The 24173-nt window shown below is 41.2% G+C and overlaps 1 protein-coding gene across 1 annotated transcript; it reads right to left on the bottom strand.

Moving 5' to 3' along the window:
- Positions 1-946: 946 nt before the first annotated feature.
- Positions 947-23744, bottom strand: OGA (O-GlcNAcase). The gene is made up of 16 exons (XM_013130421.3): positions 23176-23744; positions 19721-19772; positions 19296-19393; positions 17950-18080; positions 17079-17250; positions 15981-16079; positions 15559-15843; positions 14876-15034; positions 13035-13645; positions 12472-12646; positions 8729-8814; positions 7755-7859; positions 6753-6838; positions 5565-5757; positions 3974-4133; positions 947-3240 (listed from the first exon to the last, which is right to left on the bottom strand). The coding sequence occupies exons 1-16, from the start codon at positions 23360-23362 to the stop codon at positions 3104-3106; spliced, it is 2736 nt and encodes a 911-aa protein (XP_012985875.2). The 5' UTR covers positions 23363-23744; the 3' UTR covers positions 947-3103.
- Between the last annotated feature and the right edge of the window lie 429 nt (positions 23745-24173).

Below are 24173 nucleotides of genomic sequence, written 5' to 3'. Positions count from 1 at the left end.
CAGGCTAGTGGCCCATGAGGCAGGCAAGAAAACCCATTTCTGCCTCCCACTCCTTTTCTTGGGAAACTTTCTCATGCAACAACAGAATCCAATCCTGTGTTTGACACAGGCCAATTGACACTGCCATTTCTGCTGTAATTTTGTGAAACGGGCTTTAAGAAACATGCAAAACATGATGAATTTGTGAACTATCATTTTAACACAGCACACATATACTGGGTTAGGAGTTTTTAAGTTCTGATTTCCCTGCTCAGTTTGCATGTACAGCTTTTGAACTGCATAACCTGTTCTTCTGCAGCACGTGGATAAACACTTGTGAGCTACCCTTGGGAGAACACAGCTTTTCATAACTCTGACTCAGCCCTCCTGCCTGGCTGTCAACTTTATACGGATAGGAAGCTACTTGCTGCAGCTGTCTCAGGAGCTTCTCCCAGTTTAACTGCGTGGATGTACAACCAAGGTCAGACTGTGGAACTTTGATGTTTGCCCCTCGCACACAGCATAACTCCCAAGTCACTTCACCTCTCCCCATGTTTCTGTGGTCAGGTTCCTCTGGACTTCAGCAGCATCAAGCCAGCAGCCAGCAAGACAAAAAGTAATGAGGAAGAAGGGACAAACGAGTACTGCTGCCACACTGCCTTTGACAGAAACTGGAAACCACCTTTAAAAGAACTGCTTTTGTTTCCAAACAGGTGAAGTTCAACTGGCAATACTCACAGAAGAGCCAACCACAAAGGTCACTGCCACCCTGAGGGGTCACCAAACACCTGTCCCTGAAAAGCAACCGCACAGATAAAAGCCTACCATGGAAAGCACTGCCACCACCAAAGCCAGAGACAGGGTTCTGTGACACCTGATCCTGAGCCCATCCAACAGACATTACATGATATAACACACACTGTCAAACCATTTCTGGTTCTGGGACCTCAGACACAAAACATGTATCTTATTTACACATTCACTTCTCAATTTTTATTCTATTTCTTGCATGGTCTTCAAATACAGTTTTACAGGTCGTTTTTTTTTCTGCTACAGATACTGTTGATTTAAAAACAGAATAATGAAAGTGGCATTCCAACCTTAATGAAAATTTATAACCATGAAAGATATGTCAACATATCACTTTACAGTCCTAGAATGATGGTATTGGCCTGATGTTCCATAGGCTTATACAATTAACTTCTATAATAATAACAAAATCATAGGAAGAGAAAATGTGGCAACTCCTTACAAGCCAAGAAATAAGGCCACAAGCATCCTATGCTGTTATGTTATCCATCCAGATAAAGTAAGTTGACTCTGGTATCCATGAACAAAACTCTCCCAACCTGATAAACCACGGTATCAGATAATCAACATGCATTCAAAGCTGTATAAAAACTAGTGGCATTCAGCTCTGACTTGCATGAAATCCCATAGCACAACCCCGTACCTCTCTCTAAAAAAAATGAAATGAACTTGCTTCAACTTAAATACTTCACTACTGCATTAAAAAAAATTGTTCACATCCCGCAAAGGAGAAAACAAATCAAACAACAACAACAAAAAACCAACACCCAAACCATCCTGTATATGACTGCACCAGAAGGCCAAACACAGTATCGCCTCATAGGTCGCAGACAATGTGACTGCAGTCTTAATGCCGTTCATTACAGGTTATGTAACTTCGATGCAGCTGGAGGCTCATAAAGAGATGAACTTTCTCTGTGCACCATTGAAAAAAAAACCCAGGAAAATTAAAAAGGAAGAGAAAGACAGTGGATGGCAGCAGGTGAAAGAAGCAAGGTACTGCAAGCTGCATACCATTGGCCAATTGTGTATCTGGGCCACTGGGACTTGTGTGAAATACCAATTTCATAAATGATGCAACTAGCTCACTACCAGATCCCATACCATGCTGATTCCATCCAATAACCAAACATGTCAGTCCTGTGTAAAAACGTTAAACTCTTGGAACATCTAAAAGTAGGTAACCATTTAAATAATGTGTAAAAATGTGCTTCTTGTGGCATCTCTTATAGAAAAGTTATTTGATACAAATGTGCAGGACTCGAAGACCCTGATTTAATCCAACTGGTACAAACAGGCTTTGAAACATGGTGACTGTTCCAAGGACAAGTCTCAGCTGCGGGCCAGCTCTCTCCCTCTCACCGTCTTTCATCCACAAGCCCATGTGAATGTTACCAAACCCCCTTGTGAATTGCTGTTTCAGTCCCAAGAGAATGATAACCTCACACAGTGACAAACTGCTGTCTGAAGGAAGGATCATTTGGGATCTGCTCCCCTTACCCAAGATGGTCAGTCCCTAGCCCTGGACACGAGGCACAGTAAGAAAGGTCAGTGCCGAGGACAGATTTTTCTCCATTGTGGTTTTGGGTTACTCAAAAGTGCCACCTTGGACCTATACCATTTCACTTTTCAAAAGAAAAAGTTACAAAAACTGGTAAACAAAAAGTTAGTCAGCATACGGCTAAGTTTATATACACTGAAGTTTACAATGTTGTCATTAAGTGACTTCTGCCACAGACCACTGCACATTCGTCCCTAACAAAGCACAAAGCTTGAACCAATGGTCATCAGAAGTGACAACGGGTCATTGTTTTATCAACAAGCATAAAGATAGTCAAAAATAGAACTGTAGCTACTTATCTTTAAATTTGCTGATTGACATAGGCAATCCCTCCCCTTCGTGCAACTTCCAGCTGCACATCCCGCTCTATGACAAAGAAACAAGCTGCACCTTTACAGATACTTCTGCCAGAGACCATTTTTCTGTCGACATGTGAGTGCAGAGAACTGTCATCAACCACAGGACCGACTGAGAGGGATTCCTCCAAGAAGCTATAGCCCATGCAAGATTCCTTGGCACTTCACACAGGACCAGAAGAGGATAAGGTTTCTTTGTTAAAACAGCGTTTTCAGCAGCATTATCCCCTTCCAACAAATTACAGTCTGAATGTGTGATGGGTGATTTTCGCATAGCCCCTTCTACCAAGCTGGCTTACTCCTGGCTTTGTGCAGCTAGACCATATGAAGATCCCCACCACTACCTCCCCAGCTGTTTAAGGGACTACGGTACTGGAACAGTTCACTGTCAAGCACTTCACAGGCTTCTTCCAAGGATAACAACATCCTTAGGAAATCCTTCCATTTTAGCAATTTCAAAACAACCCAGCTTGCTGTAAAATTCCAGGATTCTTTTATCGTCTGGTCTCACTTCACAGAAAGCCCCACGGGAGCCTGAAGGAGGAAAGAAATAAAACACCATCGAAGAAGTTACTGTAACAAGCACAGACAGCAGATATTACTAAAGTTCCCACCTATTTTAACACTTAAACCCAATGAAATCACTGATCCAATTTTATACAAAGTATAGTGCCCAAGAGATCAATTTATGGCAACATAGCTGACCACCCCGAGGGCATTGTACACTGCAGACGTCTTGTCAAGTCTGAGCAAACCCTCTGCACACCTTTTATTTCACATAGAAGCACCCTGAAACTCTGACGCTGTCTCAGAAAACAGCATCAAATTGCACAAAGGAGCTGTGAATCTCAGGTGCACAGTCAGGCAGACAGCCAAGTACTTCCACATAGTGAAGGTTCTGGTAATTACCCACCAGCACATGCTGTCACACAGAAGAAAAAGCATCATTACAATACCAGGAGGGGAAATAGAAACGTTTGTATGCTGTTCAAGATGTAAAAATGTGTGCTCCTATTGTCAAATTGCTCCCTCAGTTCTTCCTATTTTCTAATTTGCTCAAATGAAAAGCTACTTTTTATCAAGGACAGCAGCAGAAGTCAGATATCCAAAAAGCTTTTGTAATTACGTAAATCTAGAGTGTCAGGAACAGAATCTCTCAGGCTGATAATGCAAGTATAGTATGTTAATATAACCACCCAAGTTTGTCTTGCATCCTAGAATTAACATATACTTAGGAAACTAGGAATTTTGAGTGCAAGAAGCTTACCATTAGCCTTTAAGGAAGAGAGCAGGCAGGCCATCATACTCTTAGCAACACTTGGATCAGTCACTTTTTTGTGGATATCAATCTTTATCAATGATGGGAAGTTGGCAAGGAACGATTCTGGCAATACTTCCTGCTCTTCATGGAAACTTAGCATTATTTTCTGAAAAGAATATGGGAAACAGACATATAACCATGATCCAGCTTTTCACTTTCATTTGCCTTTATTTAAAATTTATTTCTTGGGTGACATGGTTTAGTGTGAGGTGTCCCTGCCCATGGCAGGAAAGTTGGAACTAGATAATCTTAAGGTCCTTTACAACCCTAACTATTCTATGATTCTATGAAAAGCTAAATGGATAAAATCCCACAGTATCTATCTCAACAGCAAAGTACGAAGATCTCTCTGCTCCCAGGAACAGCCTTCAAGCCCAGAGTCTCCCAGACCAGACTTCTTCTGAGACAATGTACCAACAGCAAAAAGTGTTCTTGAGCATCTCAATGGAAAAGCTAGTTTATCAGCACAAAATCCCTCCTGCTTTCTCTGATGTTTGGCTTTAAAATTCAGGAAATTAAAGCCCTTTCTTCTTTACTGCATCTATTACAGCTCTGCAGTATTTAGCTTCCAGTATCTTTGCATTAACTTTGCTTCAAAATCTGAACTTACGTATGCAGTTGAAAGCACAGCACTCTGCAAATGTAGAATAAAGTCAGAAAACCTAGAGACTGCAGAATTAGCTCCAATAGTGGCAGTACAGCTATTAAGATACCTTCTAGTCACACCTAATCGAGATTGCTGGTATTTGCTGCAAGGGTCGGGGAGTTTTTGTGTGTTTGTTTATATGTACTTTTCTCCCATCAAACAACCCTGTAAGTAGTGGCCATTTTTACAGTGGGGCAACAATCATTTCACTCTATTTCCAGGAAGCTTTGCTTGTGTGAAGGACTGTGCTCTCAGAGCTGTGGCCTTTCCTGTAAGACTTTATCCAAGTCCTAGTCAAATAAAGCAAGAGCACACTGCATATATGCCAGTTTGGCCCTGCCTTATCAGCTGGGGAGGCTCCACCAGTCTGCCACGATTCCATGTATTCAGACAACTTATTGGAAGATTAGTATTTTTAGCACTTGCTGATAGCAAGATGTCATTTTCACCATTTACGTCTGCCACATGCCACAAACGGCTCACAGACTTTAACATCAAAACCAAATACTGTTTTCCATAAGTTTGGTTTTCATACTTAAACTGATGTGACTATCAAGGGTGAACCTTACCTACAGCGTGGGGAAACCACTATCTCACTCTGCAGTAGAACAGAGCTGAAGCAATCCTTTATTTTCTCTAGATTAAGGTGGCTTAGATTTACTGCATCGATTACTAAGCACACCTCAGGGGTGTATGACAACACACAACCTGTATCTGATTGGCAGCAAATAATTCTACTGTCACCTTCTAAAAATGCTTAATACCATGCTCAAAGACTTCAGAAAAGTACAAAAGAAATCATTACATGGAAACTGAAAATAAGAAAAATAAAGACCTGCTTTGGAAAGAGAGAGTTCAGCATGCAGTTCTGATCTTGTGGTTTATACCAACCTCTGCCTCGGACAGTTCCTTGTCACTATTTGGTTTAGTATATTTTTCTTGCATGAAAGGGATCCAAGACATTTTGCATTTTTTAATGAAAGGAGTCACATCAACTGTTCCCAAAGCATAGCCACATATGCCATCCTCATCTTCTAAGACAAAGCAGTAATCCAGGCTGAGGGTGAGCAGGCCTCCTACTAACCTGCAGAAAGAAGTGTCCAAACTCAGTCAAAAGAAGACCACTTTGAACAAGTGTGCTCTCCGGGTACTCTGGAGAAGACTCTAGAGTCAACTAAGTAAGCGTCAAGAGGCCTCCAGTCACAAAGTTCCTACAAAGCATTAATTAACAGATTGATGGGCTGTCAAAACTCAACTATGAGCAACATCTGCACCTCAGGTTCCACAGCTTCATTCCATACACACTGCTCTTCTGACTCACCAGAGATACAAACCTCCTTCTCCCTTCTCTACTGCCATTAACTCCTTGTTCTTCCACCTTCTCTTACAGCTATGTTTTGATACCAGTTACACATTCTTCCTTATCTATCTTCCTGTCACACACAGAGCAGCCTGTCTACCGAGTTACATCTAAATTAAATACTTAAGACATTAAAAAAACCTCTTTCAAAAGAGCTCATTTTACAGATCAGATTTAATGCCTTTTTTTTTTCCTTTAACTTCATCTCACTTGTCACTGCTTATTCTTTTTTAAAGTTGGCAGAGGTCATCTGTAATACATATATCAGAAAAAAATAAAAAAAAAAATCAAGGCAGTCAGCTGGGAGATTGGCCTTCATAAAACATGCAGTGATCTGAAGAACTATGCTAGGCTGGAAAATAGATAACAGCCTATGAGAACTCTGACAATATGCTTTCACAAAATATGAAAAAAAAAAGATAGCATGATGCACAGGTTTCATAATACAGGTTTTAGTGAAGTCTTTTTTCTAACAGCTCACAAAAGGTGGCCAGAACATGAACTGAGATATAACTGTTAATTATAATAGGTAATCTTTTAAGAAAACAAAATCCCAATATCCTAGGGCCTGCAGATGGCAGACTTTAGACTTATTTATTTTAAAATCAAATGCTAGTTGCATTCTTTCCCCCCTTTGACTTTTAAAAATTCAAATTAAACAGTGCTAGGACTTCATCCTTCAGAATCACTTATGTAGGTCATTTATTCCTAATACATACTTGTCTCCAATTAAATCTGGTAAACTATGAAAAGGCTGATCAGCTCCATCAGCATACATTTCTCTGCAGATCTTATATACAGATGCCTAAAAGGAGAGAAAAGATTATTTCCAGTATCAGTCACATTCAAAAACTACCAACTATTTTAGAGAGACTTCATTAACAGCTCCAATAAAAAGCAGCACTGTCAGGCATTTAAGTTACACAACACAAGAGTACCCATCTACGAGAAGGGCTCTATTTTCCCACACGTTGTGAGAACACAAGTTTAATCTCCAGGTTAGTTTCCAAGCAGTCCCTGAGGATCAATACCCCCATGCTACAAAGTCCACTTTCAAAAACTCCAAGGTTCAAGTGCAACAGGTTAACCATTGTGAAGGACAGACGCACCCTGGCTTTAAAAGGCTTTCGGCTGAACATCTGTGAACTTGCATCAGGCACACTTCACATAAGAAAACTTTACACTTTTCATCAGAAAGGCTTTGCTTTTGACACCTCTCTGTATCACCAATTTTTTAGGTGGCTTACAAATATCAATTCTATTGCCTACAAATGAACATACCAGCTCATGTACTGTCCTAATCTGGGGGTATGGAAAAAGGTTGTGTTACTGCTTGTGAGAACAGCAGAGGACAGAGCTAGCCTAAAAGTAACAGGTAAGGATAATGCCTTCATGTGCTAGCCTTGTCTGTTCAATTGTCTTCAAAGTCAGGGTTTATTTGAGCAGCTGCAAATGCAACCTAGGTACTCATGCTTCAAAGGAAACATGTTTCATTTCAGTAAAGCTACAAATGCAAAAGTTCAAGCTACCTCAATTCTTACCCTGTTTAAACTGCATCCATAGAGTGTTAACTGCTAGTTAATAGGTCACCTTCAAGTATTCTTGCTAAGCTAACAGGAATGAAATTGCCACAATTTCATCAAGGGATGGAATGACTCTATAGTTACTCCACAAAAGGAAACACATCACTAACACTAGTGAGAAATGTCAAAAGCAGTTACCTCATCTTTAGGAAAGTAGGGCCGGATGGTGTACACTTTAGAAGTGGGTGTTAATGGAGGTGGTTGAAAAAAGAGGTCATTTGCCCCATCAATAGGCAGCAAACGCTGTGAAAACAAAATACTTAATATGACTGTATGAACAGCAAAACCCATCGCTCTTGGGTGTGCACTGCAGACTCCCAAGTTAACATTTGCTACTTGCAGGCACCCCAAAAGAAGGTGGGGTTGGTATGCTTTACAAACGCAAAGACCTTATCTGAATAGGAAATATCCAATTGGGTGTTTTAAAATATGCAATTGAAACAGCACATTAAGAGTCTGTTAATCTTATCTGTTTTAAAATACTTTTTTACCAATCATATCTACACTGTCTCTGTATAAGAACATAGAATGTCAGGAGGAAAGGTTTGGTCTGAAGAGGGTTAACTGGCCAGAGGAGACACTTTATCCCAAAAGCAATGCGCTGACTCAATTTGCTGCGCGCAGAGCACCTGTGAGGGGGGAAAAGTAGAGTGCCAGAAAAATCCATGAACAAACTTGAACATGGCATAAACAGCAGTGAAGAACTATTTGCCAATTGCGATCTTTGCAACAAAGCGCATTACAGCTTTATTTGGCTAGGAAACAGAATTTGGACGACTATCCCTTTTGCTCATGGAATTCCCATTGGCAAACAAGCATGCGCGCATTGTGCAATTGCGGGCGCAGGTAAAAATGCTGTGCGACCTGCAAAGAAACAATGTGAAATGTCCAACTAAAGCCGCTGCGCTTCGCATGCGCGTGGGACAGGCAGCATCTCCTTGAGAAATTACTGTAGAGAGGGGAGGAAAATTATTTTAAACCAAGCTGTAAGGCTAATGGGCTTTGGACCAGAAAGCCTTCGGCAGACCAATCCTTCCAGACCTCTGATGTGCAACAAAAGGTTTCTCATAAAACAAAGAAAATGTCATTCAGTTGTGAAGTCATATTGATACCTGGAACTCTCCTGCTAGACCACCTCTAAAGGCCCAGGGTTCTTGGTCTCCACTTAAGAACTGTGCTGAAGATTGACTACGACACCCTGTTGAGATCAGATCCAAGCGGAGAACGTTACGAGAAGGGGGATTTCCTGGGTGTCTAACATGTCCAAAAAGCCAACACACACTTGTGGAAAAAGCTCTCTAACTGAGCTAGAATCCAGGGCTTGGGGGGAGGCTGTAATAATGGCAGATTTTATAAAGATTTTGTGCTTGTGCACTAACTCCAGTAACCCAAATTTGTGATTACCCACAACAGACCAGTCTAAGTACAGCTGAGGTGATTCAGCTCACACACCTCATTCTAGACCAAAAGGCACAGGAATGGTGCCATGCACGATTATATAAGCTTCCCAGATGTTTTGTACACATCTTTATATATATATATATGTATATATTTGTAGCAGAAACATCCATTTCACCTATGAAAAGGTGACATCTTGGAAGCTACGTGGCTCAGTAGCCACTACCCTAAACTTTAGATCAAATACCATTATCACAGCCCCTTGAAAAAAAAAAAAAAAAGGACCTTTCTGAAGTCACATTTCAATAATGATTGTTTCTAATCTTGTCAGAAAACTAGGACTGGCAATGTATGCAAATAGTCTGGAACAGTTCAGGCAGCCAGAAAGTATTCTTGCAAGAGACTATACAGATTTACATAAGCCAGGCTGTACCTTCACAATGCTGCTGGCCCATTAAAAAGCGTTAACTGGAATTGACTCACAATTTACCAGTACAACTTAACCAGTACACACTGTTGGCCACAGGTAGTATCAGCTTTGCTTTTTAGCCTCTTGATTTTTGTTAACTCCTCAAGCATATCAGACACAGCAGGGCCCCTGCTGATCAACCAGCCACAGCAGGCCCAGCTTGAGTTTATTCTTGCTTTAGAAAAGAAATTTCCAGTAGCTGCTTGGCTTTAATAGTGTTTCACTAGCAAGGCACCACAGCCCTCAGTGACTAACATAAATGACAACTCTTGAGTTAAAAAATAAACAAACAAAAAACCCCCAAACCAAAACAAAATGTAGTATCTGAAACAGAGATTTCTGCCACCCACCCAGTTTTCTGACAAGATAAGCAGCACAAATAGTCTTTTCCTTTTGTGGACAGCAATCTATCTCCTGTTCAAGTAACAGTCTCAGATCAGTACAGACAAGTATGTTGTGCTAGTCAGAGAGTCCCAAAGTGTGCCAAGTTTGACATTTATAAGAGTTTAGGAATATATGTTAAATACAGACTACCCTAAAAAGCATGGTAAATTTCAGAAACAATTCAAGCATCAAAATTTGAATTTGGTTTACTCCCACATCTGAAGTTTCCATGTAGAAAGATCCCCTTCACAAGATTTAGTCAGTAACTTGGAAGACAGTATGTCTGTCCTTTGAGACTACAACTTAACTAGCACTTCCAATGATTACAGTAAAGAGCTGCGTGAATGAAGAGCTGTATAAATGAAAAACATAGTTAATGCCTTAGTCGCTGCGCAAATGTGACTTCAGTTCATGCCTACTGCACATCTATCTATCTGAGCTGCCTCACAGACAAAACCTTTCCATTTTAATTAATTAATGACGACGCGCTGTGAACATCTGGCGCTGTCCATCCAATAGCAGTAGAAACTTGTGCTGAGGATTCTCCCATCTGTACACAATGGGGAAGAAGACAATAGAAGTCATTAGTAATCCATAGTACTGTACAGCCACACTAATTTAAGGGACTGAATGCTAGCTGGACTTGGAAGGAGAGGTGAAGAAAGTGAACATTCAGTGGACCATTGAGCACACCGTTGTGGAAACTAATTTGTTTGGATTTGTAACATACTTAACTTTATAGAATGATGCATTTAACCAAAGATCTTTGCTTTGCTAGTATTCACACTAGCGATAAAACGCAAGCTGAAGAACATCGCCTCTCACAGAAGCACTGTTAGCATGAGAGTATTAAACTTTATACATGAAAAACTTAAAATTAAGCTACCTAATGCCAGTTCGAGTACTGGAACAGAACAGTGCCAAAGTTAACAGAGCGAATATTTACAGAGATGGCATCTAAGATGAAATACTCTAAATATTTGATGTATTTAAAGTTAAACTTAACTTTAGAGGGACATTAAAAATTTAAGAGAATTTCGACTGTAATCAGTTGTTTTGTAATTCGGAAATGCAGTCTTAAATTGGGCCCTCAATGTTTAGAAATTACAAGAACGACTGTTGGCTTTACAGAGCTTTGGCCTGGGGTTTTAAACATTAACTTATCAAAAAAGAGGGCATTCTTTCTAGCTAAAGGTCAATATACAGCAAGAATAATCAAGCTGGGGGAGTTGTGTTACACTGGTTTAAAAAATGTACAAACTTAAAGCTTTTCAGTAGCATTAGGCAGAGATGATAACATACGACAATGCTGATGAGTTTTCCTCCCAAGCTAGTTTTCTTCTCTGCACTTTGCAGAAACCAGTCTTAAAAGCTCTTTATCAACAAAATGTATAGGGATCAGGTATTTAATAAGCACAAAACACAGGAAGTTGCTGTGCACAGACTGACTTGATGACTCAACAGGTCTTCTGTTCCTGCTTAAACCTGCCAGTACTTAAGAATAGGATTTAAAGACAATCCAAACACTAGGACTAGACCAAGGCTGTGTAATGGTTAACCACTGTGAGCTTTGTGACACCTACAAAAAGTGTGACTTGAGACCACCAGCCTTGCTGCCTGCTATGTATGTCAAGCAAGTCCACAGCATATTCCTTACAGCTGGATTAAAACCTGAAAGTGAAATGAGGTCACTACAATTACCCAGGCCATGCTGGTGCTATCTGCCAACTTAGGATCCCCCAAAAATCTTTCAGGAAAAACAAAACTAAACCAAAAAACAAATAATTAAATAAAAAAAAACCACAAAAAACCCCACAACACAACAAACAAACAAAAAAAGCCAAATCAAAGATCCAAAACCAAAAAGTTGCACATTAAAAATCAAAACCAACCAAACAAAAAACAAAACCAAAACTTGTTTCAAGATCAGTTTAAGTCTCAGATCATAACTGTCCAGAGAGCTCCACAATTTCCACCCATTCAGGAAAAAATAAAAAAAATCTTAAAAAAAAAGAAAAAAAAATCAGCAATTTGGAAAATATTTAAAGGAAATTCTTTTGCACCAGAATAGCCTTCTGCTAAAGCTCGCATGCGCACAGGGCTGGGACGATCGGCTTCCTCTGGGCCAGGCCCATTGAAAAGTCACTTCTGCAATTGTTCTGTTGAAGACAGCAATAATGTGATGAAGACAGAGCAAGCAGCAGATGGCTGATGTGGTCACATTTCATAGTGTCATTTTCCAATCATATAGAGGGTATCCAAGGAGTTACATGGCATAGTCCAGTGTGCATTCAGTCAAGAGTAAGCTAAAGTCAACACTTACGTGTCAGATGAGATTCAAGTTTCATTAGCCCAAGAAGAAAATCAAGGTCTCCAACCTTAAGCATCCAGCAGACTTCACTTACAATACCAAAGCAAATTCACGGCAAGCATTGCTTCAAATAGTGAGACACAAAAACCTTTAAATGAGGGCCAAAGCAGACCCCATGTCCAAGAAAACACATTTGCCTGATATTTTGTTTTCCCCGTGGGCTAATTAAAAAAAAAAAAGTATATATATATATACACACTATCTGGGATTATAATGGCTCCCAATGCACCTACCTAACCACTGCACAAAAGATTTCACCATTGACATAATACTCTTGATATCCCAGACGTAGGAGTACATATCATAAAGGATTGTCCTGTTGGCACAATTGGAGAGGCGAGTGAACATCCCCATCACCAAGCTGCACATCTCTTCAAACTTGGCTGCTCGGTTACGCCATTCTTCTATCTATGAATGGAGGCAAAAGATCCACAAGATCAAACACAGCCTTCTAGGGAGGAGAGGTATGGAGGAAAACTATATAGTACATGACTTCATTTTATCAGCAAGGACTACCCACATCACACGAGACTCACGGATATTCTCTACGGTTGTTAGAAGTGAGATGTACAGGGATCCCTGGTCAAATGCAGACACCAGACTGCCTTCACAGCTAAACGGCACTATAGGGCTTAAAACAGTAGATTCCACTGGAGGAATGAAAATTACTGACCTGTGGTTAGTTATACACTACCCTTCAAGTCCAAGGAAGTGGAACATCAATCTCTATTACAAACGACAGATAACATTGTTCAGGATTTTGATTTACAAGTAGAGAAACAAAATCCACACTCACTTTTTCAGCATCTTTTCCTTTGCAATTAACACTGACAACACTGCTATTTGCTCTGAGCCACTGGAATTCTCTCAGCATCTGTGCACCTTTGGGCCCATGTTCATAAGGAAGGTAAAACAAGTCAGCAAGAAGCTGCAGGTCCTCTAATGTCACTGGCTCTACTGTGTAGAGAGGCTTTTCAGTTGGCCCAGGCACAAATTGTTCTTTGTTAATTTGCTCATCAGTCTGCATAGGGGCAATGTCACTACCAGAGTCTTCCTGCATGGACATCTCTGGGGACTTTGATTCAACTATGCTCTCCTTATCAGTATCCATTGGCTTCAACTCCTCTGCCATCTTGGCTTCGGCAATATCTGTCAGTATCTGATTAGCATTCTTGTCTGTATCATCCTGTTTTTCCACCACCGTGTCCATGGGTTCTTCATCAGATTGCTTCTTCTCTTCCTCCTTTACCAAAGCCGGTGACTCGCTGCTCAGCGCTGCCCCCTGACTCATGATAGGTTCTTGGTAAACTGTGGTAACCACAGTTGCTGCATTTAAAGAGGATGGTGCCACGAGAGGCCCTACGTCCCCTACAGTAGTTTTAGCACCACTGTGGGCCACTTGCCTACCTGAGAATAAGAAAAAACAAGTTTAGAATTTTCCGTATGTGCCAATTAACATTCAAATCAGCAACTTCTGCAAATCATGGATGGTTCTGTTGCCACAACATCTGATCAATTTGAACAATCCTTTTAGTCCTTTGCCTGTTCACTTCTGTTACTCTTAACTACTGATTTCATTTTTGCAGGTTTCCCCTTCACATAATTGGTAAGCAAAGATAAAATGGGAGAAAAGCTAGGAAAATCAGTTAATATTTATGTGCTGCCAGCAGCATTTCCGACTATGACATCAGAATAAAAAGCTCCCAAAGGTAACTATTTTTCCCCTGCACCAGCTGACTTGATACAGGTGTATCCGGGGTAAAAGCACATTTCAAAATAAGAAACTGATGCTTAAATATTTCAATTGCAAAAATGTCTTTAATCTAGGGAAATTGAGACATTCAAAACCTGACTGGACACCGTCTTGTGCAACCTGCTCTAACTCGCCTGGCTTGAGCAAGGTGGTTAGATGAAGACATCTCAAGAGGTCCCCTTCTAATCTCAAAAATTCTGCAAAAATGGAGGAAGATGATGCCTTAACTACTACTCCTCACCCAGTGTTTTTGCTGCAGTTGAACTTTAGAAAGACTCAAGACCCTACAGCAGCTGAAAAGGGTAACTGCACCAGAGCAGAGCTGGGAGGAGAAAAGGTCCCTCCATTACACCACCAGTTAGCAGAAAAGGGCACTTTGAATACCTCAAATCCACATTTGAGAAAGAAGAGATTTCACCTAAGAACCCAAGCTCCCATTGCTACAAGAAAGGTGTACAATGCTGGAAGGAACCCAGGTGGTTTCTGTAGACAAACTCAGAAGACAAAGCCGTCTTACAAGTGGAAGAATATGGACTCTTCTGGCCAGAACTAATGCTTACAATAGTCTAATGCCCACTTCAAAGTCCTATGCTTTCAGGTCCCATGGAAGTCTAATAACAGGGATTAGCAAGATCAAGACTTTTCTGGTTTGTACCAGAAGCGCCAAAGGCTCATACATCAGGGTTACTTCTGCTGGTCAGTCATGACACTACAGACACACTGCAGAATGTCAAGCATTCTTACTTTGTTATTAAGGTTTCCCTAATAAGTAAGGCAGGAAATGCTTCTGACTGAAAAGTATACCAATTGCAATCTAAATGCAAGTACTGAACATTTTATACCATTTTTCTACCAACCCCAGAAGAACATCAAATCAGACTCACTGCTGTATTGCTGAGGTACCCCAAATTCCTGTAACCATTCTGTTAAGGCCAACTTCAGGGCCATTTGTGGGCTGTAGAGAACATCTGTTTCAATGTCTTCATCGCTTCCCTCATTTTCCAGTTTAATCTGGATAGAAACTGTACTATCTTCAGTATCAGCTACAGAGAAAAGTTTGACAAAGTTATCATGCAATTTTCATTTTAAATCAATTAAAAAATTAAGTCATGTTAGACAAAGCATTCAAGCAATCTCTTAAACCTTACTTCACAAAGAGCATTACATCCTAATAAGGCAAAATATGGAAAACTATGGTCGCTGTCAATGTTAACACAGGAACTATGCAGAAAGTAGACATTCTGGCTTCTCTTCATTTTCTCTTTCAATCTGAACTGCTTCCATTCCAAAGAAATCAAATCCATGGATACTTAAGAACTGTGCATTAGAACTGGTTTGCTGAGAGTGCTTTTTCTACAATCACAGATACCTCTCAAGTCTTGAGAAATTCTCTGATAGCATGTGCTACAGATACCTCCAAGAAAATCAATAGAAGATCTAGATGTTCATTATTTTTCAGGTAACTGCCATTTACTATTGGGATAGAAAATGCTAGGTCTTGAAATGAAAAGATCTTGAAATGAAAAAGCTGGTGAGAAAAGGCTAACTAACACTTATGCATACTTACTCATTACGACGTCTTTTCTCACTCCATTCATGTTAGACTTGTACCAGGTTGCAAGCGTGTGAATAGCAACATAATTGGCTTCAAATTCACAGTTTGGATTGGTCAGAACTCCCTTTAGTCGAGGTATAAGCTCAGTTGACCGACCTTTGTAAGGCCCCAGGAAAAGCCTCTTTTGATCATAATCATTAGCATGAATGTTATCCCAGATAACTGGTGCTCTCCTGATGATCTTAGAAACTTCTTCAATGGACTCTACTGGAATGTCTTTGGATACAACTTTTGGACCTAAGAAGGAAATAGGATAATCAGAGCGTTTTGCATTTACTTGAAGATTCAACCCCCAAGTAGCTGGACAGTTGATTTTACTAAACATTAAAAAAAAAATAAATTTAACACTAACAGTTAATTAAAAAAAAAATTACCTGTCCATAACACCTCGATGCCAGGGAGTAGCTTTTCTCCTACAGTCCGTAAATATGGTGACTGGGCAACATTTGGGTAACAGAAAGTTCCACAGTATTCTGCACAGAAGAGAATGTCACTGTTAGTAAAAGGATGCACACCTGTGACATACACAGGTGTCCCACAAACACACTGAGAGAATAAGTACCATTTGAGAACAGAAACAAAATTAATGAAGAAAGCCCAAAAATCCAAAGCACAGATAAAAAGCACATGATGAATGACACTTAGCATAAAGATCAAAAAGGAAAGGCAACTAATTTACTTAAAATCACTCAAATATTAAAATAAAATTTAAAAAAATAATAAATTCCATAAATAGAAGGGCAGATTACAGCAGACAATATGCAAAAACCCCTAGAAATCCTAAGACTAATTATGAAATGCAAATACTTGAAAACAGTAACACCAGGACATGTCTCTTTAAAGCTAAGTAGGAGTTCTGCAACAGACACAAGTCACCACAGTGTAAGGGGATAAACAAATTAACACTGATGATAACACTGCTACTGAACTGAATTTTCCTTGCAACACTCCACACCTCTGAACAGAGTGATTCTTGCTCCCTTACAATATTCTTACAGGTATTAGAGGAAGCTTGCAATTGAAAAAAGAAATTACTGGACCCAAGTGCAAGTCACCTTATTTTTTAATAAATAAATAAAACAGCTCAGTGACTAGTGAATGTGGGTAATCCTCTTAAAGCCAGGTAGCACTGCGAGAAGTCAGCACAGACTGTGCTGTATCTCTGCTCTAAGCAAATTCTAAGAAACCAACAACTAGCCATATCAAGAAGCAAAAAGATTATGGTACAAGTCAAACATAAATCTTCCTTTAACCTCATTTGCAGTTCAAACTTCTCAAACTATTCTTTGCTTGGCATTAAGCTTTTCAGAGATGTGTAGATCTGGCAAAAACTCTGCATGTTAGAATTACCTCAACCTTTCTTTGTAAGTCAATTTATTCAAACAGCCTCAAAATACTCCTTAACGCAGTGATTCCGTAAGATAACAGCCTCTCTCCTTTAAGGCTGAACTAAAGGATTCATCTCATTTTACCTGTAGGACAGAAAAGGAATGTGTCTGGTTCTCCTAGATACTGATAAATTTCATTCGTGATCGAGACTTGAGCATGAGCAAAAGAACTGAAAACTTCTTTATCTGCTGCACACATGTTGTGATCAATATCATCAAACAGCAGTGCAAAAGATCTACAGCCAAACTGGGAAACCTAATACAAGAAGAAGGGGGGAGGGAAAAAAAAAGAGCATAATTTGAATTTTTAAAATTATTTTAATTTTCTTTTTAATCAAACAATATTATTTTTAAATCTAAACTATCTGAAAGTAAAAGCTACAGGTAAGAAGGAAAGAAGGTATGGGAGGTAAGACAGACTTTGGTATCTATACATGATGAATGCCTATTTCTGACCCACTGCTCTGCTTCTCTCAAACATAAGCCCTCTAAAGACCTGCACTCTATTCCAGTTTTAACAATCCAAGCCAATATCCATGGTCAGACAGCTGGAAAAAACCTAATTCTGTATTAGCTGTTGAACAAAGGAAAGGAGTCTATCAAGAGAAAAAACATGATGTATATGTCAGGTCTGTCTCCAAAGGTGCCTGCAACGGACAGTTCTTGCCAAGCATCTTGGCTTCAAGGCCCTAACATACTCTGAAAGCAAGTTCCTAAGAATAGCCTTCAGAATCCAACACAAGATAATACTTTTTGTTGGTTTTGTGGATTATTTTTTTGGTTGGTTGGTTTTAATCTAAATGATCACTGGCCTCTTCTGCAATGCAACCTGAAAACATCCACTGGAATTGCTCAGAGGCATTCAAACTAATACTAATGCTGAAAACATTTAGGAAACTAGTGAAAAGCTGCAAGAGTGAGCCCTGAAACCACAGTCAATTTGTAGCACACCCACCTGATCAAGTTTGCGTTTCAATGTGGATACCTCCTTAGGATTAGAGAAAGTGATGTCAAGTCCAGGAGAGATTGCATAAATGAACTCTATTTCATGTTCTCGTGCAGCTGATATTAGAGTCATGAGCTGCTCTGGAAATAAAATTCAAATAGTTCAGAAGGATTCAACAATAAAACCAAACTCTCAGACATCTTTACAAGTAAACTATAAAAATGCAGATGCTTCTTCTACAACACCACCACCACCAACAACAACATTTGCTGGAATTTCTTAAAACTAACACAGCAAAAAGCATAAAATTGTTTGGAAGAGTTCTCAGAAATGATGCCAAACTAATACAACAGCTGTTCTTGAAGTGTTATTTTCCATATTAAAATGATTTAAAGGTTGAAAAAATTCTGTCTCAACATTGTGAGACAAATGTGAATGCAGCCTGGATTTACAATATGCACATCAACAATTCTAGAATTATTACTCACTTTTTCCACTTTTGTCACACAAGTAGTAATTGCACCCTGCATGACACTGATTCACATGCTATACATATGACGGAAGCTCAGGCCACATCAAAAAGGGTCTTAACATCACTGTGCAGAATTGATTATTTTAAGAAACAAATTTCAATTTCATCTTCTATACAATAAATAATTTATGGAATTATTTTTAGGATATTTAACAATCGTTGGTGCTATTGGCAATTACACTGCCGCATCCTTTAGATCGTATTTCTGCAGTGATTCAAAATGGCCTCCAAGAAGGATTACTTAATATTGAATGAGAGTATTTTTCCCTTTGCCCAAGGAAAATTAATAATCCCCACAGGCTAATAAAACACTGCAGATCACATAAATGGCAAAGGTGGATAGAAAGCCTCACACCAGCCTCAACAGGTCTCATATTCTCACTAAAAAGTCAGGAGCTGCTTGTCTAACTAGCGTTCTCTTCACCAAGACAAGCACTTCATGGATCCACATAAAAGAGTATGTTATTTACTCATTAATCTTTTTTCTTTTCTGAAGCAAGTAATTTTTACTTCAAAATATGGCCCATATTTTTAAGAGCTAAAGGAATAATTCTGAGCAACCTTTCCTTGGAAAAAAGTGAATCTCGTAAGACAGAAGCCTGAAAAGCAGTTTCAGAAATCATCTGCAGAGTTACAGTTAAAAGAAGTAAATCTATGCTTGTACCAAAGCTCCACTGAATACATCTGCCAGGTATTAAGAAGAGGTCTCCATTCACCTTTGGAAATGGCTACAGAGATTAAACAGACATAAGCACACTTAGCAATGACCAATTCATTCAGAGGTCTACTTATAGAAAACACAGAGGCAAACAAAGGCAATTACCTGCTTCCTCCACAGAGTACATTTCTCGCCAGAACATCCTGTGCTTATAGTCATCCTTTGGAGCATACAGGTATGTATTTAGTCCCCACTTCTGAAGTCTGTGAACACAGAAAGAAAGTCTTCATGGGAAACTAGCCTACAAATTCTGGAATTCTGTGGTTTACTTGATCTAATTTTTTCACCTGATCCAATTTATTTTTCTTCATTGATCATTGATCTTCTATTAAGTCACAGTAACTTTACACACAAGTGGTATTAGACAAATTCATTCTAGGCAGGGTAGAAAGGTGAATAGGAGTCCCCAGTAATGTAGATATTAAGCAAAAGTTGTTCTAATTTAGCGCAGTAATTCTTTCCTGGCTTAAGTGGAAGATTATGATTATACTGCAATGGAATGTGCTACAGTAAGAGGAAGCATGACTTGCCTTCTAAAAAGTTCTTTCCTCTGCTCCATAACCCAAGGTCTTCCATAAAATCCTATGGGAAACAAGATTTAAATTATTCAGTTAGCTTATGCCTGCTCCATGAAACTTTATATTATAACACAACATGTTTTTCTTCTGCTACATTCAGCAAAAAGCTTCCCAAAACAGGAAAAAAAACCCGATCAAGTTAAGCAGCATTAGCAAAGTGTAACAACCCAAATGGATCTAAATTTAAAATGCAATTATAACTTGTTCCATTTCTTATGATCTAAAGTCTTACAATTTTGGCCATTGAAGCAATTAATTTTCAGAATCCAAACTGTACTCCTGAGCATATGCCCTTGATGAGTCAAGCCAGCATTATTTTAGAAGCAGACTGAACAGCCAGAACCTAATTAAACTGTCACTCCAGACACCTACAAAATAGATTTGATTGTAATGTGAACATAGACACTTGAAAATATTTACCAGCTCAAAAATGCTTAACTGATGGTACAGATTAGAATGCTAAAGACACACACAGAGTATATAAATACATACTGAGTAATAATGTGCAATTAAAAAAAATGTGCAAGTGAGTCAGGAGAATGCTTAGGATTTCATTCCTTTTATTCATCTTAACAGGCTCCTTGTCAAAATTAACTTGCAAGTTGATATCTTCAATTCCCACATCTTTACAAGCTAAGACTATGTCCTTGAATAATGATATAAAAGCATCTACACAAGTAACTTTAGAACAGTGCATAATCAAAGCATGCAATTCCATGGAAATCATAACTACTTCTGGCTTTAAATCTAATCCCTCCATTCTAGAAACATAATACTTTAAAAGCACTCTCAGTCAATTAAATTCACTTAGACCTATACGCAAACAGTTCAACCACAAGTGGGCACTTCAAAACAATGCTTCAGCTTGGCAGGCTGTGCAAAGACCAGAGACTAAAATAACACTGAAACTTGGTAAGTTTTTATTTTCAAACAGCACGGACACTCAGTCCTGAATGATGTTGCTAATACACAAAGCTCACAATTCCCTGCAGAACACCAGTTCAAAAGGCAGACTCCATCATCATTTCCAGAGCTTTCCACCATTGCAAATCTGTAAATATTGGGTCTTGTGGAGGTCAAAACCACTCCTACAACCTTTCAAAATTCAAAACTGATGCAACAGAAGCATTCTCTATATATTAACATCTGTTTCAGTTACCTATTAAGTGAGCAATGCTCTTTTAAGAGGCTTAAAAGAAGATTAAGTTTCAAGAATTAGTCCCTCAATGAGTGCTCTTAGACTAACTGGCACCACGAAGTGGCAAAGCTGCGTAACTACTACTCCTCGCATAACTGCAAAGCGACAAACGGAGGACAGTTCAACAGAGGAACAAACGAGAGCAGGCACAAAAACCTTCCATCTTATTTCACGCAGAACAAATGCCTCATTTTCACCAGGCCTCCCTAATTCTGATCGATGCTGCCCTGAGAAGCTCAAGAACCCAGAAAAGGAATGAAATACTGTGCTACCTAATAAATACCACCTATGTCTCATGACTGGTTCAGAAACCTTATGCTTTACCTATGATAACATGTTTCAAACCTAGGAGCCTAAGGCTGAGTAGAGGCGTACTAAAAAGTAAAATCATAGAATCACAGAATGGTTTGGGTTGGAAAGAACCTTAACATCATTTAGTTCCAACCCCCCTGCCATGGGCAGGGACACCTCACCCTAGACCATGTTGCCTAAGGCTCTGTCCAACCTGGCCTTGAACACTACCAGGGATGAAGCATTTACCATTTCCTTCAGCAACCTGCTCCAGTGCCTCACCTCCCTCACAGTAAAGAGCTCCTTCCCTATATCTGACCTGAACTTCCCCTGTTGACATTCAAAACAATTTCCCCTTGTCCCTGTCACTATAATCCCTGACAAAGTCCCTCTCCAGCACCCTTACAGGTCCCTTCAGATACTGGAAGGCTGCTACGATAATCAGATAACAAAACCAAACTAAATAAAACTGAAGAGAACATGCTAATCTGAGGTGACACTTTTCTATCTGTCCCATTTCTTAATTGCCAATGTCATCAGCTGATGACAAATCTTGGAGCTTGCTTTCTGTTCAACTAAAAATCAACGTGGTTTCATTCTACTCCCTCAAGACTGTGTCAGGTTAACACAGAGTCAACAGATCATGCCAAATACCTCATCCCAGTTACAATGTAACTAATATGACAAGAAAAATAATTATAGTATAGGCCGTGGTTCTGATACAGACCTGATGAACAGATGATCTATGGTCAAGATGTATCAGCAGGAACATGAGGAAGCATGCTGTTACAATCTGTGTTTCTGTTCACTGTTAGCTGTCTCCAAAGCCTTCAATTTGGCATCTATCTTCACACAATTCATTCTATTAACAAAGGCATCTCTATGTTGACTGTATTTAAGGTCTAGTAAGTGCTCAAAATAAAGGCCTTACTCCACTCAGCACAATGACATTTGCAGAAGCCAATTTGTCTTTTCTATGATATGCACAAAAGGCATTCTGCAAGCAATGCAGATACTGATTTTGATAAACCGCATATTCCCCTCTCCATTCTGTTAATCATTTTGTTCTCCTACTGGAGATTCATTATAGGTGCAGATATAACAGTAGTCCACAGGAATTTATAATAATTCCGAACCATCTATTATGTTAGGATTAAAGCATTTCTTTTGCTGACATTCAACCATCTAACTAGCCTGTCATAAATGCAGATAAATCCTGCAGTTATCGAAAAATGCAAAAAGAATCCTTTCATTCTGCAGCTTCTGCAACAACTTAAACCTTTTAATGCTGCAACGACACCAAAAGGCAGATTACTGTTCTACAGCGCAATTCAAATGGTAACATACACTTCTCAGAATAAGAAGCACTTACGATTAAATCCAGAACTATGGAATCACCGACCCCCTACCCAGGAAACCTGAATCTGAGCCTCTGGCGCTAAGCAAGAGCATATACAGATGGGCAACCACACAGTAGCTCTCCTCTCTCCCTCCCACCTCCCTCTTTAGGCACACACTAGCAAGCGAGCCACAGCACTGCCTCAGCCTTCATTAGGTATCGAGTCGCCGGGGGTGCCAGGCGTGCCCTCACCCGGCCGAGTCGCTGCCATCAAAGGGCACTCCCCGCTAGCGAGCAGCTTCCACCACCAGACCTAGAGGCAGAAGCCCCGCCCGGGAGCCGCGGCTCCTCCCCACCCCGGAGCCTTTCCTCTCTAGCGGAGGGAGCTGTGGCCAAGCACCGCGCACCACCCTCCTCGCAGAGCGGGCTCCTCCGGGCTCCGCAGCGAGGCGGGGGAGGAGCCGGGAGCAGCAGCGCCACCTGGGACCAGACCTCCCGCGGATACCGACTACCCAACCCCCCCCCCCCCAACACCTCCCATCCCCCGCGGATAGCGGACTCCCCTCCGGGAGCTCTTACCTTCCACGACGCCGCAGAGAAAGCGGCGGGAGCCTAGCGCGGTCTCCGTCTCAGTATCAGTCTCTTCACCCCCCGGCACCGGGCCTGCGGCGGCGCCCGACGGCTCTAAGGGAGCGCCGGGCACGCCAGCTGGGTTGGGGCTGCCTTGGGGCTCCTCCAGCGCCGCCTGCCCCTCCTTCTGCACCATCCTGCCGCCCGCCGCCAGGACCCCCGCTCGCTGGGCCGGGCCGAGCCGAACCACCCCGATCGTTTCCTTTCCCCTCTCCACAACCCCTTTGTCTCCGCCGCTGTGGGCCGCCGCAGCTTCCTGTTTACGGAGCCCTGCGCCTGCGCAGGGAACCGGCCGCAACCGGTCCGCACCGCCCTGCCCGCAGCCCCCTCGCTGCGAGTTGCGCAGAGGGACCTCCGCGGGGACCGGGGGAGCTTGTACCAACCGCGGGCAGGAACGACACCGGCCACCGCAGCCTAACAGAGGCCCCCTACCACCCGTGGTGCTGCCGGCTCCTCTGTGCTGGAGCGGGAACAACAGACTGAGAAGAGGGAGTTACCTCAGCAATCGGGTGGGCGGGGGTGACGGGAGGCGGTGCTCACGGCGCATGCGCCGAGTGTGGAGGACGCACACTGCGCCTGCTCGGGAGCCCAGCGGCGGGAGGGGCGAGGCTGCGGCTGCCCAGGGCGCCTGCGCAAGTAGCTAGCGCGTTCCCACAGCGCATGCGCGAAGGGAGGAGGCCCCCGGGCACGGCGGGGAGGCTGCAGTAGGAGAACGCGCAGGTGCGCGGTGAGGGATGTGCGCATGCGCTCTGGGGTTTGTGTAGGGAAGCGGCGCCGGTGGGGGGAGGTTGGTGGGATGTGTTTACTCCGGCATTGCGCATGCGCGCTTGCAGAGATTCCCTCGAGGTGGGACCCACTTGTGGCTGAGTCCCATAAGCTAAGCGAGGTTCGGTGAGGTTTGGGGTGGACAGGATATCGAGTTGTGGGGTTGCAGAGGGAAAAGTCTT

The sequence above is a fragment of the Melopsittacus undulatus genome, chromosome 4 (assembly GCF_012275295.1).
Source record: "Melopsittacus undulatus isolate bMelUnd1 chromosome 4, bMelUnd1.mat.Z, whole genome shotgun sequence".
Lineage (NCBI taxonomy): Eukaryota > Metazoa > Chordata > Aves > Psittaciformes > Psittaculidae > Melopsittacus > Melopsittacus undulatus.
This window is presented reverse-complemented; position numbering and strand designations above follow the sequence as displayed.

Coding starts and splice junctions, on each gene's coding strand:
- OGA (XM_013130421.3), bottom strand. CDS start 23,362: ATGGTGCAGAAGGAGGGGCAGGCGGCGCTGGAGGAGCCCCAAGGCAGC. Junction 15,035..15,558: donor GAGAAAAGACGTCGTAATGA/GTAAGTATGCAT, acceptor TTTTCTCTGTAG/CTGATACTGAAGATAGTACA. Junction 12,647..13,034: donor AAGGAAAAGATGCTGAAAAA/GTGAGTGTGGAT, acceptor CTCCATTCATAG/ATAGAAGAATGGCGTAACCG.